General features: G+C 29.8%; 1 protein-coding gene across 2 annotated transcripts; it reads right to left on the bottom strand.

The window, feature by feature from the left end:
- Nucleotides 1–8773: 8773 nt before the first annotated feature.
- Nucleotides 8774–17045, bottom strand: LOC100782659 (uncharacterized). Of its 2 annotated transcripts, XM_003528102.4 has the most exons (16): nt 16894–17045; nt 15704–15912; nt 14995–15131; nt 14811–14921; nt 14585–14686; nt 14375–14483; nt 14081–14281; nt 13597–13765; nt 13424–13505; nt 13241–13334; nt 12853–12949; nt 11987–12080; nt 10996–11068; nt 9684–9857; nt 9447–9569; nt 8774–9227 (listed from the first exon to the last, which is right to left on the bottom strand). In XM_003528102.4, the coding sequence occupies exons 1-16, from the start codon at nt 16904–16906 to the stop codon at nt 9066–9068; spliced, it is 1950 nt and encodes a 649-aa protein (XP_003528150.1). In that variant the 5' UTR covers nt 16907–17045; the 3' UTR covers nt 8774–9065. The 2 variants fall into 2 exon arrangements, with proteins under 2 accessions (XP_003528150.1, XP_040872172.1); XM_041016238.1 differs by lacking the exon at nt 16894–17045 and having other exon boundaries at nt 14811–14905; nt 15704–15844.
- Between the last annotated feature and the right edge of the window lie 642 nt (nt 17046–17687).

Genomic DNA, 17687 nt, shown 5'->3' with positions numbered 1-17687 from the left:
AATATATTTTAATAAATATTTATAGATGTCATGGATATTCATAAAATTTATAAATACAGTTTAATGAATATTATGTCAGTATAAGATGAATCTTCATCCAACAGAATAGATCGATGACGGAGGTACTATTTGTGTTTGTCTCACCCCATTATCGTCTTGTGCACAGTAATCATACTTACTATATCGAATCATTGGTGATAATTTAATTAAAAACTTTTTAAAATGGTGTTAATTTTAAGCTTTTAATTTACAAATAAAACTTATTTTAAATATATTATGCGTGAACTCAATATGTTAGGGTAGTAATAAAATTGGCTTGCGGCATCGCGCGCTATGTAGCATTAAAATTCACCAAGACCACAATAGTAGTCTCGTGCAAAAATTCTGAAACAATTTATAGTATAGTGTAACATGTACAAATAAAAGTATAGAAAGTGTTGAGTGTTTGTAAGTGCAGAGAGAAGTGAGTTAGGTATAACTATTTTGCGAAATTCAAGCTTCTATCATCGGTAAAGTTTTGTGTCCCTAATTAGTGTTAGGTAACTATTCTCATATCGTGCGTAAGTGGTCAAAGAGAAGTGTTAGAATTTGCCTAATTGTAATTGATGTTCTTATAAAAAGAAAATAAACTTCAACAGAATTAATGTATCATGATCAATACATGTCAATATCTAGTTTGATTTTTTTTTACCCAAAAAGACGGTAAATAAAGTGACATTGAGAAAGTTTTATGTTTCTCATGAGTAATACATAAAGATTTCTAAGTTGTGAATAAGTGGTTTAAAGCACAAGTGATTGTGTTGGTGTCACTTGCCATGATTTGCTCGACTCGCTCAATTGGGATCAACGTTCTTGTAAGACAAAAGACTTCAAAAAAATTAGTATGCCATGATCAATATATGCCAAGATAGAGCTTTATATTATATTGTTTTTTTCCCACATTGTTCATAAAGCACAAGTGATCATGATGATGTCAATATTTACTCAATTATGATCAACAAAATTAATGTGTTGTGATCAATATATGCTAAGATAGAGCCGTATGTAACATTTATTTTATTCAAAAAAGATGGTAGGTGAAGAATTTCTCCAAATATTATCATGTATGCATTTCTTTTAATCCAAAAAAGTTGGTAGATGGGGTGACATTGTGAGAGTTTCAACTTTCATGTCCATCAGTGATATATTGATATATGAGGATTCCAACAAATAGACTTCAACAAAACTAATATGCCATCATCATTACATGTCAAAATTGATCATTATGTTAGATTGCTTCTTCTATTTTAATACAATAAAATGGTAGATGAAGAGACTCTCAAAGTATTATTAGATAGATGTTAATGATATGTTAAGACTGTCAACATAAATTCATCTAAAAATTATTGTGCAAGCATAATCACCAAATTATTTTACCCAAATACAACTAATAAACTATCCCTAAGGTCATTGAATCTCTTTAAGGAGAATTGTCAACTAAAAAAAAATTCAATGGCATTAAAAGATCAAATTCATATCCATAAAAAAAGTTAACTTTTAATACTTGACTACTTTTATCAAGCCAAAGTTACATCAAGCTGTATATGCATTTATACCAAACTATTAATGATTATATTTCCTCTCTACCTATTTATAAGATTTAAATTTAAAATATTTTTTTATAAGATTTAACCTATAATATTTCTTACATTAATTATTTTTATACTATAAATGTCCTTGGTAAACTATTAAAAAAGAAAAATATTAATAAGAATGATAGTTTTAAAAAAAATTATGAATTTAAAATAAATTTATTGTTGTCAACTATTAATTATTTTTTTAATTTTGATAAATTAGATAATTAGGTGTTATATATAAAAACAAAAGAAATATTTTATTTATGCCCATTATTTGGGGATGTTAATATATGTTAACCGTAGCTTACCTTGCTCCTAGCTTCTTTTAATACCTCAACGAGGTACAACTTGAACCTTTTCATTTATCCTTAATAAAACTTTTATTGACTGATCCAAAAAATTAGGAGAATCATGTTAAGTTGGGAATAAATCCAAAGTCGATTCAGAACATTTAATCCGAGTCTGGCTCACTTGATAATTGCAGAAGGTGATCTTAGAGTTATATCATACAAAGTTTGAGAAGCCCCAAATGTACAGTCTACGCATTACACCGCCTGTATACGCAAGGCTTCTTGTTATATTTTTTTTAATCACGTTAATGACATAAAGTATTCATCTCATTTATTATGACTAGTTTTTATTAAATAATTTAATCGGTTATTTTTAATGAGATTTTTTTAATTACCTTTTTCATTCATAAAATTAAAATTTAAAACTTATTTAAGAAGATGGAATTTAATATTATTCAAACCAACAATTTGTTGGTAGAATTTTTATTATTTCAATATTATAATATTTTATCATTATATTAAGGTTAAAATGCAAATTTTATCTTCTTATTTTTTTAAATCCTTGATTTTAGCCCCATATTTTGTAAATAAGATATTTTATTTTTACTTTTTAAAAATCTATAATTTTAGTTTTGCTATTTTTTAATTTTGACAATTTTTCCCACACTTTTTAAAAACTTACAATTTTAATCCAATTTTTTAATTTTAGATTTGACTATATACTTTTTAATTTTTTTAATAAATTAAATTTGTTAATAATAAAATAATTTTTAAAAATAATTTATTATGTAAATAATAAATAAACATGTGTTCATTAACATTTATATAATATATATATCAACATTTGAATTTGACAATAAGAACTAAAATTATGAATTTTTTATATGTGGGGATAAATTATTTAAATTAAAAAATAATAGATTAAAATTATAAAATTTTCAAAAATAACAGATAAAATGTTTTAGTTAAAAATATAAGGATTAAAATCATAAATTTAAGAAAATAAGAATATGAAAATTATATTTTAATCTTATATTAACTAAACTTTTAAAAAAGTGAATTAAAATATATTATTATCATTACATAATCCGAATGTAAATAAGTTTATGGGATACATAACTCCGCTATTTGAAAGGGAAAGGGCTTTTTGGTCTTTTTGTGAATGGGACCCACCAAGTGACGCGGAATTAGGCAAAGCATATCCAAGACGCTTCAAATGAATTCCAGTCTATTTATTTTTTTCACCTCTTTTTGTCCCAACTTTATTTAGCTATTTACATGGTTATAATAATTACAATCATAATGTATAAGATTTATGTGTGTTTAAGTATCAACAGGATTCGCTTATTCAAACCACGAACCTGGCCCGATTCCCAGTTTGGAAACAAATAAACTTTCAAGTGCTATATTTCCCTTTCTGTTTGTTACTATTAAACAAATTATTGTTAACAACAGTTAAAAATAAGAGAAATACTACTTCACAATTCTCTTTAGGGTAGTTGTTAAAAAAATTCTAATGGACTTTTTATATTGAAAATTAATTACATATAAATGTACTAGAAATTATAATGAACATTTTAATGATATTTATTTAATATAATTTTTTACTTTTAATTCATCATTTAATGTCTTTACGATACTAATTAATATTTGTCATGACATTAAGATTTTCTTCAAAACATTTTAAATATTTTTGAAGTATTAAATAAGTATAAAACCATTACTCAATAATAGAAATATTGAGAAAATTCAAAAGAGTATTAAAATAATAAATGATTAATATCTGTATGTTGGATGGATTGTGGTTTTGGATATGAGAACCAACCCAATCCAAAATAAATCAAATTAAATCTCATAATGGGGGGAGTGTTAGTTCACTAAAAACTAAGGTCCAATGCATTATTAGTTTATAACTTGAAGGGGTTGATTAAGTAGAGCAGCAAGACATATACTATCGCATGTGACATAAGTCACAGGTTTGAGTCCTTACTCTTTTTAAGTCAAATAAATATAAGTAATCACTTAACTTAGAGGACTTTTCTGCCTACTATCGAAATGTTATCTTCGATGTTCTCTTTTTCTTTTATGCTAACAAAATTTTCAATGTATTATAATTTATAAGTACTTATATTTTAAATTGTATTGTCAATTCTCATAAAAGAAAACACCTACAATCCTTTTTTTATTAAAAAATAACAGAGTGCTTTAATGAACAGTCTCTTTAAACAATAAAGATAGTTGATAAAGATACAAATATAGCAATTAAGGTTCATCGAATGACAGTATTTTTTGTTTTTGTTAAAATGTATTCTTTATTCTCCCATTTTTTAATATGCGATTTTTGAGACATTTTATCTCTCACTTTTAAAAAATTTATAATTTTAATCTTTTATTTTCTAATTGATGCATTTTTTTCTTTATTTTTTTAAAAAATTATAATTTATTTATTATGATGAATTTTAAATGTTGATTTATATATTTTATAACTATTGATGGACATGAGTTTATTTATTATTTACATTATAAATATTTTTAAAAAATATACAAACTTAATTTATTAAAAAAAGTATAAGTCTGAAATTGAAAAAATTAAAATTGTAAAATTTTTAAAAGTGAAGGATTTTTTTTTTTCAAGAGATTCGGCTTCACTGAACATAAGCATAAAAGAACGGATATTTTAAAATACTGAACAAGTTTAAAAAAAGACAAGAAATCATAAATAATGAGAGAAAAAAATAAACGAGTAAAATTATGATTAAACATGTTCATATAAAAAAATGTCTACAAAATTCAATTTGATATGGTGAAATGATCTTCAGCTCGAAGCTTAGTCCCAAAGTCAGCGCATAAAGTATGCTAATAGCTGATTGCTGACTTTAATGTCATGAATATTCGTAAAGATGAAGTTCGTTCACAACATAAACAGTCTTCTTACAATCACATTCGCAAAGTACTCCCAAACAAATTAATTTTATTCCTAAGATTGATAACATCTTTAAATCAAATAATTAAATGTCGATAAATCTTTGTCAAAGATGGTAGGAGTATGTACTGTAACTGATATACCTACTTAATGAACTATATTAGGTTTGTAAGTACCACAAAAATTGTATCAATTAAATTTAGTACATCATCATGAGGAGAGTGGGCCTTGGCAGTTGGCATCAATGAAAAAAGGGTTGAAGAGCATTGCCAAAAAGATAATCAAAATTGAAATGATTAGTCACGGACATTTTTCCTTTTTTTTTTCAATTTCACATTATGCAGTCTGCAAGTAAACGTAGGGTCCCAAAACCAAAACCCACCACACATTACAGCTTGGTCTCATGGTCCCATCAACTCTCTCTCAGTCTCTCCCTCTCTCTAAATATATATAGATGGAAAAAATTAAATTATATCAGTATAATTTATATTAATTATTATATTTTAATATCCTTTTTTTATTTATTAGCATATTTATAATAAATTTCAATTATTCTTTATATGGATAGAATTAAGCCATTTATCCACAACTATAAAAGAAAATAGCAATCATTTAAACAACCAAAATTAAAAAATGTCTACAAAACTAGTAAACTATTTATCTTGATGAATTTAGATGTAATGTAAAAATGATTATTTTTCTAATTATAATATTTATATTAGTTTAAATGGATAATATTTCAAGTTTAATTTTATTAAATGACTCAAAATTCATCTTTTAATTAATTAAGATTTTGAATTATCTTAACTCAACTTAGTCTTTATCTCTTTAAGTAATGTCTCAAATTAAATTTTGTAGTTAAAAAAATATAAATAAGAAAAAAATCTTATTAAAAGTGTTTAATGAAATTTTTCAAAAAAACTAATTATTAATAAAATCAATGAATATTCTTATATGCATGTTAATAGTGATAAAAAAAATGTTAAGTCAAGTCATGCGGTTCTCATTCTAATCATATACTAGAGATAAAAACAATGTTTTAACTTTATGTCAACGCTTAGCTTTAAGATGCATATAAATAATTTACAGAGAATGACTTCAATAGTTAATGGGTTTATAACAGGTATAAAAATAGAACTGTTCCACCCGATCTTTGATTGAGATCTAATGTGTTGAATGGTTCAATTAACGTAAAAGACTATAAATATATTTGATTCAGTTTGGTCTAAATTGACCCGATCGAGTTTAATCAAATATGGTAATTCGAATTCAGTTGGCTTAGTTTGACTAGATTGAGTTTTTTTTTACAATTTTATTTTATGTTAAATTGTTAATCATTAATTATTGAATAACATATAATATATTTATATAATATTTTTTTATCTTCATAACAATATATAATAATTAATTATCATCCTATTGACATGATATAATTTAATATTTATTTTTTTTATACATCTTCAACATATTTATTTATGATCATTTGTTAACTTTTGTATTTAGTCATAAAAAATGAGTTTTCTTAATAATTTAATGATAATATTCCACAAAATAATAATAATTTATAATAATAAATAACTATTTAATATTTTATAGTTTAATCGTGACAATAAATTTAATTTTGGAGAATAAAAATATGAATTGATATATATTTTTGAAAATTTTAATATATATACCAAATGAACAAAGTCAATGAATGATCTATTAGTTAGACCTCTGACCCATTAACCCATTAACCCATTAACTCGACCGAGCCAATGATAGGCTGATTTTCATGACACTTATTTATAATAATGGTGGATTAATTTTTACAAAATAAGTAATAACTGAAAATTAAATTTTAAAAATTATTATAAATGCATACACGTGCTATAAACATTATTTGAATCATAATGTTTGTCACATTATTATCGTATTTATCTTTAATTTTAATTTTGATTAATTATATTGAATAGATAGTTGTATCGTGTACTCTTTAGGTATGTAAGAGTATCTTTGATATAAGAATTCATTTTAAGTTCTTGAATTACTTTTTATGGATTTTATGGTGTTAATAGAAAGCAAGAATTTGTTATTTTTTCCTCTATTAGTAAAATTCAATTTGAATTTTAGATTTTACTTGCACATAACAAAACATAATTTTTTTTCTTCTCTCAAATGATATTAAAATAATAATATTTAAAAAAAAAGATTTTTTGAGAGTTTTTCAAAATGGAAACTCCAACATGAAAAGCTCTTAAATAATAATAATGATAAATCTAATAAATAGAAATACTTAAGCTTAGTAACCCATGTTAAAGACAACTTTCCATCTGAAAAACAATTGCAGTTCTGAAATTATAGTATGGTATAGATGCCCTTCTTTGGGCCTTTCGTCCCTCTGTTTCACACATAAAAATAATAATTCATAAATGCAAATAATAATTAGCACGGTTAAAGTTTAAAATTGTAATAAATTTATATTATTTATTGAAAACTAGAAAATTTCGAGTAAAACTTATTAAATGAGAGTTAAACCCACATAATTTTATACTTTCTTTTACATATTTTAATGAATAAAAAATATGTAGTAATGATAGATCGGTAACATTTCTCTATCTGCTTATACACACACCATTCGTATTCTTAATTTCTTATCCATTTAACCACAAACAAAATCACATTCTTATCCATTCATAACATGGCTCGATGTCAAAAACTTGTGTTGACTGTACTCACCTTTACTGTGACAGGAGCGAGCGCAAAATTATTCCTTTATAGTCTTGTTCTTCATCAATATTCTGATAAACCATTGAAAGACCGGTCTAAAATTAATCCAGAGGATTTCCTTATTCCAATAGCTTAAAAGACCTAGGTGGTTCATTACGAATTGATTCTAAGTTTATAATTGATTTTCGATATATTTTTATAGGCTGATTTTATATTAGAAATAATTCAAAACTAATAATAAATTTATAATTAATTATGGGTTAAAATAATTTATGTGTTTGATTCAAAATTTTAAATTAAATTTTAGTTCTAACTTAATTTTATAATAAAAAATTTAAAGATAAATCACATCAATTCTGTTAGCACTCATACTCATCTAAACTCACGTTTAATGTTTTTCATCAAAATTTTCAACAAAAATATGTAAGTTTAAAAAAAAATTACGATAGATATTCAATCATTTATTATTAAAAAAAATGCCTACTTACAAAGTTACAAACATTTAAATAAAATAAAAACTGATATAAGAATATAAAATAAAAAAATCTATCAAATTTTATTCTAATCATTAAGACATTAACCCAATTGTCACCCTCCCTTAAAGATCTAGCTCGAAGGCAATCAATTTATACTGTCTCTTTCCTCATTGCTTTATAATTAATGCAACACATGCCGTTCTTATTAAGAATAAGACTTAAGAACATTATTACATTTTTGCCATCATTTTTTTCAATAAAATGATGTTAATATATATTATTTTTTACAATACATATTTAATAAGTTATTTACTATTAAAAGAACTCCTACATATCATTTAACTAAAATGAAAATTTTGATAGTAAAAATATGAAACTTCTCATTCAAATTTATCCTAGTCTTTAACCCTATTGCCTCCCTGCATAAAAGATCTAGCTCGAAGGCAATCAATATATACCGTCTTCCGCGCAAATTAAAAAGAAATTAACATCGGATGTATAAGTATAGACGAACTATATCCAGGTAAAGATTGCTAAAAACATGGCCTTCAACATTCTCTTCAATATTACTAGTACTCTATCATTGATGAGTTCTATGAAGATCCATTAAATAACTTAAGCTTTCCCTGATTTAATGCGACCCACACTATGCTCATCTAGGAATACTGTAAGTTAATTATTAGAATTTCTCGTAGTTTAACTAGTTTACAGTATTAATTAAATGTCTTGTTTAACTCCTCTCGCGTATCAAGCATGTTCTCACACTGCAACATTAACTCTACTTGATTATGATCCTATGTTCGGTTGAAGGGCACATTTCAGCAATGAACAACAGATTTCTCATCTAACTACGGTTCAGATTCCATATCACTGTCACATTCCACATTTACAAGGTTCAAATTGTGCAGCATTTGGGTGATATTCCACGGATCTCACTCGATCACTGTCAATTGTCGCATCTTTGAAACTTAGATGCTGAAACCTGAATTTTTAAGCTGTTGACAAATGAACCACTCGACCAAGCAGCATCCATATTCTGTAACATACCAATTCATGAACGGCAGGCATTAAATATTTGTCCTCTCATGGCATCAATTGGCATGTGCTCAAATGTGTAACGCTCAGGACCGAAGTACACTCCTGTTCTCTCCAAAAGCGCAATACTCTCGTCCCTACCGTATCTTGAAGCATAGAGTCTCAGGTACTCAATGTCCTAAATAAAGGCACGGAAAACCAAATCTAAGATCAGAATGCAAAGGAGAACCACTTGCAATTTATGCCAGCAAATGACATGAATATATAGGTCTTCAAGCAAGAAACAGAGAAGGGAAAACCATGTAAATAAGACTACTAGGCTGAATCTCTGGCATTTATTCAAAATACAAATATGTTGAGAATAACTTGCAAAATTATGAGAAGATAAATGTTCTACCTGCAAGCCATTAAGTATGCGCTCTAGTCTAAGAGAAGCCACTGGCTGATGAGAAGTTGAGAACACCTCACCAGGATAGTATAGAACTCCATCTCCAGGGGGAAGACCATGCCTGAATTTTATCTGTGTCAACAAAATTATTTTGATTGTCAGAAAATAATCAAAATATCAATGCAGTATAACAACTTCTACCAGCTCCATTCTTTTCAGAAATTAGATGATAGCATAAACAATCACCTCTGCACTGGCTACAGTTGCCTTCTCATAGCAGTTGGCTCCCCAGTACAAAAATCCTGTGCCACCCTCTTTCCAGACACGCCACATGACTGCGCGGTGTTGGGTACCTCGCATTCCAAGATGCCAATTTGGATGAGGATCTGATGGTCCCATACAGACATATGTCCACCACTCCTGTAACAAAAACCACCTGCCCCTAATGAGCAAATAAGAGTATATGCACCAGCACAACATTAATATGCATGGTAACATACATAACTCGTTATTCTTCTGGTCTAGGATATTCCATTATGCACACAAACATCAAACATTTCTTCTATTCAGCTCTCAGAATCTTTTCTAAAGAGAAATACTGAATAAATATTCCGTGGAACAACAGACTGACTATTTCAGCAATAAGTACACCCAATTATAATGATTTAAGATTTAAATCCATTGCTGATGAATATCACCCTCTTTAGCAAAACAAAGTCTATAAAGAGGGAAAATGTTGAAATTGTATCAATGTAATCATAGTGACTGTTAAGAACCAACAAAAATGGGAGTTCATACTCAACTAAATAACTCAAATCTCTCCAGGCTTTGCTAGGCAGTGTGAATACCTAATTTGTCTGAGCTATTTAGTTAATAAAAACATGTTGAAATATTTAATAAATCAATATTATATCTTAAGAGAATCATATAATTTATCCCTTAGGATTATTTTTTAGTTAATATTTTGTGATTTGTTTACTTGGTTACTTAGGACCTTTTTTTTGTAGCAAAAAGAAGGTCAAGAGACATAGGAAGGGAACAATAGAAGAAACACAAATTGAAGTTGAAAATTACAACATTCAAAATTACAAATTAGGTTCTTAGATCTAATTTTTTTATTATCATAAGCAACTTTTAAAGTTAAAAGTAGGTTGTAAGAATGTTAGTAATAACTATTTTGGATCTATTACTACTTTGTCTTTGGTTAACATGAGTAACTTACAATATTGGAATCAGGTCAAGGTCATAATAATAAGTATATAAGAATCTATCCAAAAACGTTGATGCTAGTTCTGTTTCCAAAATCCAGAGCATGGCAGACACAACAGGGATAAACAACCAAGAAAGACACATAGAGCTGAGCCGAGCCTCATAGTAAAACAGGTAGACTTGGCCATTATTATAAAAAATCATATACCCAATAAAAATGCTTACTTACGTTTATGAGATTTTGTTCAACCAGCATTGATGAGGAACAATAAATATCAACCACCTCAGCAGAAATTTAGTGCACAAACCAAATAACAACTAGGGAAAAACAATAAAATTATAATATTACCTCACCATTCTCTGGTTGTAATTCAGTAATAATATCCTTAACCAGGTCCTCTCGATTTCCCAGAACCCATTCACTGCAAAGACACATTCAATTTCTTAGCATGCTTAATGATAGAAGACTTCTGTTTTTCTTCCTTCCCTATTTTATTTTCACCATTGTAAAAATGATTTTTCCGGGGCACTTAAAATAAAACCTGAGACATAAGCCCATCAAGGTGTCCAAAAAATAACCCTATAGTTCAGTAACCTAACTGAAATTCAACTCACTTTTAAGTAATGCATATGGATATGAAGTGATCCACATGACAAAAGCTTCAAAAATACAAATGTGGTCAATGGAAATGGAGAAGGGTCGGTCCTCTAGAAAGCACAAAACCTCTCACCCAAACAACAAAATATAACCAATTTCCACAACTAAGTCCTTTGACGAAAATTAGCAATCTGTTTTCAGTGAAAGAACATTTTGCTGTCATTGACTATAAATAGAGATCCTGAGAATTTTGCATTCCTGGTATAATTTTGCATTCCTGGGAATCACATTCCTAGGAATACTATGCCAAGGAATATTATTCTCATAGACATGTTTGGTTGGTATTTAGTAATTTTAGAAAAATTTAAGATTTGTTTAATTGAAATATTGAAAAAGTAAAAATGAAAAAGGGAACGTAGTAGAATATAGTGGGAATAGGTAGTTATTGTAGAAAATACTTCCATTCCCATGGGAATGAAAGGCTTTATGTTCTAAAGTAGGCAAAAAACCAAATAATAAAATCAAAACAGGAAATTCCGAAAAATCATAATGAAATACTTAGAAATGATATGCCAATGCCATGAGTAACTTGAAGAGATGAAAAGGAAAAGGAAAACTCAATATTTCTTTTGCCATACCCTTGGTCAAAAATAGGAAAAGCTAAGCAAATTGTAAAAAGCCTGAAGTTACACGATAAGTGTACTAAACTCTTGATAGGTATATAGTCAATAAAGAGAAATACCTTGTACAATAAATTTGATTATGAGGACGCAGAAAACTTGGAACTTTTACGAAAGCCTCGAATGGAGTAGGTGCAAGAGGTGCATCATTTGGTCCTACATAAAACAGGAATCATACAATAAGATAATTACATTAGGAATGAAGAAGAATCAACCACAGAAGTTAAACGGAATGGACTAGGTGGAGAAAGCTGAGAAGTTTGAATTAATAGAGTTATCAAATAATATATGAACTAATTGTGGAAGAATGTCCTACAATCATCAGAAACATAGATCAAAAGCAATAATCAACAATAAACAGAGTCACAGATATATATTGTGTTATTCATTTTCGCTGGTCAAAGTCACAACACTTTATGGAATACTAGTAAGTACAATCTAACTTAAGTCAGACTTTGCCAGCCGAGAAGATTTAGCGACAGCTAAAAATTAAAATACCCCAAGGATGTGTCAGTAAACAATTTATACCATATTACCTAAAATCTTATTATAAGGTTAAATTTCCCAAACGTGAGAAAATATGTTTTTTCATATAGTAATATATAGTAACAAAGATGGAAAATGTTCAGCAAAAAGAAACCAAAGTCATCGCCCCAGCAAAACTATTCTTAGATCAAATAACTGTAAAGAGCACCTGGATGATACCAGTTCCAACTATCCAATTAACTAATTTAGGATATAATTGCAGTCAGCAAATACAACCATGTGAAATATTTGAAGTCATTCTGAACAGTGCATTTGCTAAATAAACCACAGCCATTGCCAAGATGATAAATAACCAAAAGACATCATAAGGGAGAAATTATCATGTAGTCTACACATAAAACTGTAGAGATGGTTAGGGTAGTTAAAGGTAGATAACACATACCACAATAGTAAGTAGTTAAAATACGAGCATCTGGAGCATAAGCATGAATCTCACTGGCCATATTTCGAACAGAATCATATTGTTCCAAATTCAGTGGCTGGAAAAAATATGGAAGTAAATCAGCTTATCAGGGTCATAGTAAACTGGACCCAGTTCATAGTTATCCTAACCACACATGACAGTAAGAATAAAATGAAGCTATTAAAAAAAAATTATTCAACAGGAAAGCATGAAAACAATTAACCAATGACTACTGCAAGAGTCACTTGCCTGATTTTTTTTTTTAAGTAGAACTATCCAATCCAGAGATAGAATAAAGGTAGATCTAAACTAAGATGTCCTAGGGAAGAATTTTCATATTACTGCAAATGATAGCACATGTTTATACCTCATCCCACAAGTAAAAGTAAGCTTTCCTCCAGTGAGTCTTGGTTCTCAATATCTCAACTTGTTTCTGCAAGTAATCCTTCGCCGCATCATTACTGTGGCAAATCAACAGGTGGGTTGAATCTCATCAGTTTTCATCGCAAATATACCTGATAGAAGCGAACGGGGACAACTGACTGTATACCCGGAAACTACTTGTTTGTATGGTACAGCATATGCTGCCAACCGTGGATCTGAAAAATATTCATCTGACTTTGGATGGTCCGCTACAATGTCAAGAAGAGGGGAAGTTTCAGCAATGCTATTAATTCTTCTTTTGAAATTGATTCTGTCAAACTTATTGCCTCAGAAAAATACCTGGCCATGGAGATGTGTATGTCAAAACACGCATACCATCAGCCCATTTACAAAAATAAGGGCTGATTCTATATTGAAGAAGCCATTTGAAATGTTGATCCAATGCCTCATACCACTCAGCTGTCCCTTGTTGAACACCAAAGCGATCCTCGATTACAGTATCAGATATCTAGTGTATAGTAAAGGAAACAAAAAAGTGTGCAACAAATAAACTTTCCTAATTTCACAAAGATATAGATCCAAAGTGCATCAGTGAATGGAAAATGTAAAATAAGCAGCACTAATTGAACAAAAAGAAGCAATATCATTCTTCAGTCAGAGTTTGTTTGAAGTAAACAAGTAAGCCATAAGTTTTTAGCATTTAATGATCCAACTGAGACAATATAAATAACAGACAAACAGTTACATTTTCTATAAGTGTCACAAAAAATAAATCAAATCAAATGGATTTACTTTCTGACATTTAATATATGGAAGAGGATACACCAAATACAGCAGGGAGTGAAGGAGTTTCAGGAAGTACAAATTCCCAAACAGTCAGGTTTAACTTCATCCGTATAGAGAGACTTGAAATGGCATCCTCATCCATTACATCTACTGGTCCATTATCTGAAAAGAATTCAGAAAATGATGGAGACAGAAGAATTCTTCTTAAAGATGTAGTTGCAGATTTCACCCTTTCAACCTAAAAAAGAGATGTTTACATAAAAAACCCATAATAACATCAAGGTCAACAAAAGTATTAAAACAAGGAACAGTGATCGGAAAAAAAACCCACCACTTCATCTAATGGTTTTCCATCAATGGGCTCAACAATGTCAAGACATCCCTTTAGGTCCCTATACAACTGATGTTTCTCAACCTTGCTTAAAATTTGAACAGGAGATCTGTGCAGTGGTTAAAGTTGACAAAGTCGATAAACAGAAGTTGTAAATTATGTGTTACACAAAATCTGAAGTAACAGAATTATTAAAAGTAAAAGGCTCACTCTGCATCTGCTTTTATAGCAGTAATGGCAATCTCTCCTTCATATTGTCCTGGAGGTTGAGAACTTGGAACATCAATGGATATCCAAAGAGCAGTCGTCTCCCTGAAGAAGCAAAAGAATGTCAAAAGCAGAGTGAAAACTGAAAAGTAGTTAACCATCCAGCAACATGTGCACACAGCACTAGAACTCTAGAAGAAATCATAAACGAAAGTTATCAGACAAGTACCCAGGAAATAGATTTATTTGACTGACTGGAAGATCAACAGGAACAAGAGCATCAGGTACACCTAAAATTGGCACCACTCGCCGCAACAGCAGCGACTGCCCAACAATCAGTCTGTGAAAATTGATGTCAGCATAATATGGAAGTAAATCATGTATTTGTTCCATACAATATGAAAAACTCCAACCTGTCTCCTGATGTGGAGCATAGGTCACTGCACTGAATCTGCACAGTCCCTGCAACACTAGAACCACTCCATGAAACCTTTGGTCGGATAGCTATTTGCACACTCTCCCTCTCATTTCTAGCTGCCAGCAGGTTTATCTAAAAGATAAAGATAAAAACTTTAATGTCAGAAGCAAAATAGCAAACGTTTCAGAATTTATAATTTCTTCAGTCCAATATGATTCTACAACTTCTTTATACATAAACTCCAACCACAAATCTAAGGTAAAGAGCTTTATGGTTCCAAAAGTGAGTTGTAACTCGTAAGTGTATCAAACTCATGCAATATTCTATCCATATCCCCATCTCCTTAGAATTAAAATTTGGCATGCCAAACTCTTGCATTAATTAACCATATAATACCAAACCATTTTTAGGCATAAATTAGGTGTAGTTAGGCATGTAATTGTGAAACTATGAAGGCAAAAGTCAATTTACAAGTAGATATCACATGTGACAAATTGTGAAATAAAAAACATTTCAAATATTACTCGTGCAGCAGTTACTATTCTTAAACAACAAAGTACAAACACTGGCAAGGTCATGCTGACAGAAAACATGTAATTATGTACACATTGCGTGTTACAAATTATAAAAATAAACACCATAAGATTACTAGAAGATGAATAGGAATATAAACCACCGCAATGAGACACAACAAAAGTACTAACAGGCTCCAAATGTCTGGGCATATCTTGAGGTCCAACATTTGCTGTGCTTGGCATGCACCATACATGCACTAAATCCCTAGTAGGAATTCCTGTGGGGTCAATTGGTCCCTTGACATTCAAGCCATGTGTGCCTCCATCATTCCACCCATAAGCTGTACCGCCTCCAGCAACACCTTCAACAGGTGGCACAACCACGTCTTGAGGATTTCCTGCCAGATGCATCGACCAGTTAAATTGTAACACCCCAGCACAGACTCATTTAAAGATAAATGTATACTCCACAATTTTTTGTTTTCAAAAACAGAACAGCCCCATAATCCACTGGACCCATTCATCAAAAGATCAAAATAATACAAAATTTCAACTATGCGTCTCTTTTAGACTATTTCTATAATTATCTCATTGAACCAGGTGAAACACAGCAGCTAGCCAATTGACACAAGATACATTATGTGAAACTCATTGAATGCACGTTTGGAAATACGTCCAAAGGGTATAGACATACGTCAATTGCAGCCTTTGATTCAAAAGCTAAAATTACTAGCATTAACAGGGACGCGCATTAGGGCACTGCGGTTGCAGTTCCAAACAGGATATAAGATTTGTACAGTTCAACTCACACCTGATCCATATCAAAATAAATAGAGAAGTAATCGAAAGGGGGGGGGAGCAAGGTTGCACATAGACAAAACTTTCAAATCTCTCACAGAAGTCATACACACAGCTCCTCACTCACATCACACGAATTCAGTTCAAGTTATTTTCAGAACAAAGCAATTTCAAACATGACTACACAGTCAAATTTCGAACAAGCTCGCGGATCATGTATATTCTCCATACCCAAGCCCTCTCAAAACTCATTTTACACAGCTACCGAGTTAATAACCGCCAAAGATTGGTTAGTTCTCTAAGGCCATAACATAATCCAGAAGGAGAAAAAAATAAAAATAAAAAACGAAAGCAAAAACAAGCCGCGGCACTAGTAAGCTCAGCGTACAAAAACGACGAATCCATGCGATTACGCACAAATGGAAGCGTAAGGAACGAGAACTCACAACAGGTGAAACCAGCGAGGTTTTGGGGTTAGATTCGAATTTTAAACATTAAAAAAAAGAGAGTTGCGAAACGGAGTAACTGTGATTCTGTGAATTGAGGAAGTGAAAGAGAAGAAAAGGAGTGTGAGGACAAACCGGAGTTGTCCATAACGGAGTCGTGGAGTTTGTTCTTCTGCTACGGCGGAGAAATGATCGCGTTTTGTTTTGTTTGAGAGTAACGAAGATTTTTTCTCTTTGTTTTGTTGGCAATTCAGATATTAGAAGGAAGGGAAACAATATTAATAGGGAGTAGTAACTACTTCAGGTTAATGCTTTACGCACTCTTTCGCTTTTCTTACTTTTAACATTTTATCAGTGAAATTTCTTTCATCTTATTTTCACCTGATTGTCTTTTTTTTTCCACTCAATTCGTCCCAAAATAACTGCTCTTTATCAATACGACTTCTATCGGTCAAATAATATAAAACCAATTCCACTACTACATTACGATATCACTTTGGTTATTTTTTTTTTGGACAAAATTTACTTGCAATAAGTTAGTCATCTTTTAGTTGTTTTTAATTAATTAAAAATTTACTGTGTAATAAGAAAACAATATTAATGAAGTTAATTATTATACCCTTAAAATAATGTTGAGCCAAATATTACTTAATAAACAATATTGTTTTTTGAACATGGATTTTTAGGGAAAGTAATGGACCACATTTGATTTAATAATATCTATTGAAAGCAATTAGCTCCTTAAATAAATTCCATACTTTCAAAAACGATAAAGAAATGCAAAAAAAAAATAAAAATTACTTTAAAGTATTTCATCTACAATTAAAAAATATAGAAGTATATCCTTTCATATTATTATTGACTTCTTTGATTGTAAAATTATAATTAATCTGCAACTGTGTGCGCCTATATTCGCATAAGGCAGTTGC

This window comes from Glycine max, chromosome 6 (assembly GCF_000004515.6).
Source record: "Glycine max cultivar Williams 82 chromosome 6, Glycine_max_v4.0, whole genome shotgun sequence".
NCBI lineage: Eukaryota > Viridiplantae > Streptophyta > Magnoliopsida > Fabales > Fabaceae > Glycine > Glycine max.
Note: the sequence above shows the minus strand (reverse complement) of the source record. Positions and strands in the feature narration are given on the sequence as shown.

What these genes read in the sequence shown, in the direction of transcription:
- LOC100782659 (XM_003528102.4), bottom strand. An exon ending in CACTCCCTGCTGTATTTGGT is followed by an intron (nt 13,766 to 14,080) that starts GTATCCTCTTCC and finishes ACTATACACTAG; the next exon opens with ATATCTGATACTGTAATCGA. An exon ending in CAACTGTAGCCAGTGCAGAG is followed by an intron (nt 9,570 to 9,683) that starts GTGATTGTTTAT and finishes TTGTTGACACAG; the next exon opens with ATAAAATTCAGGCATGGTCT.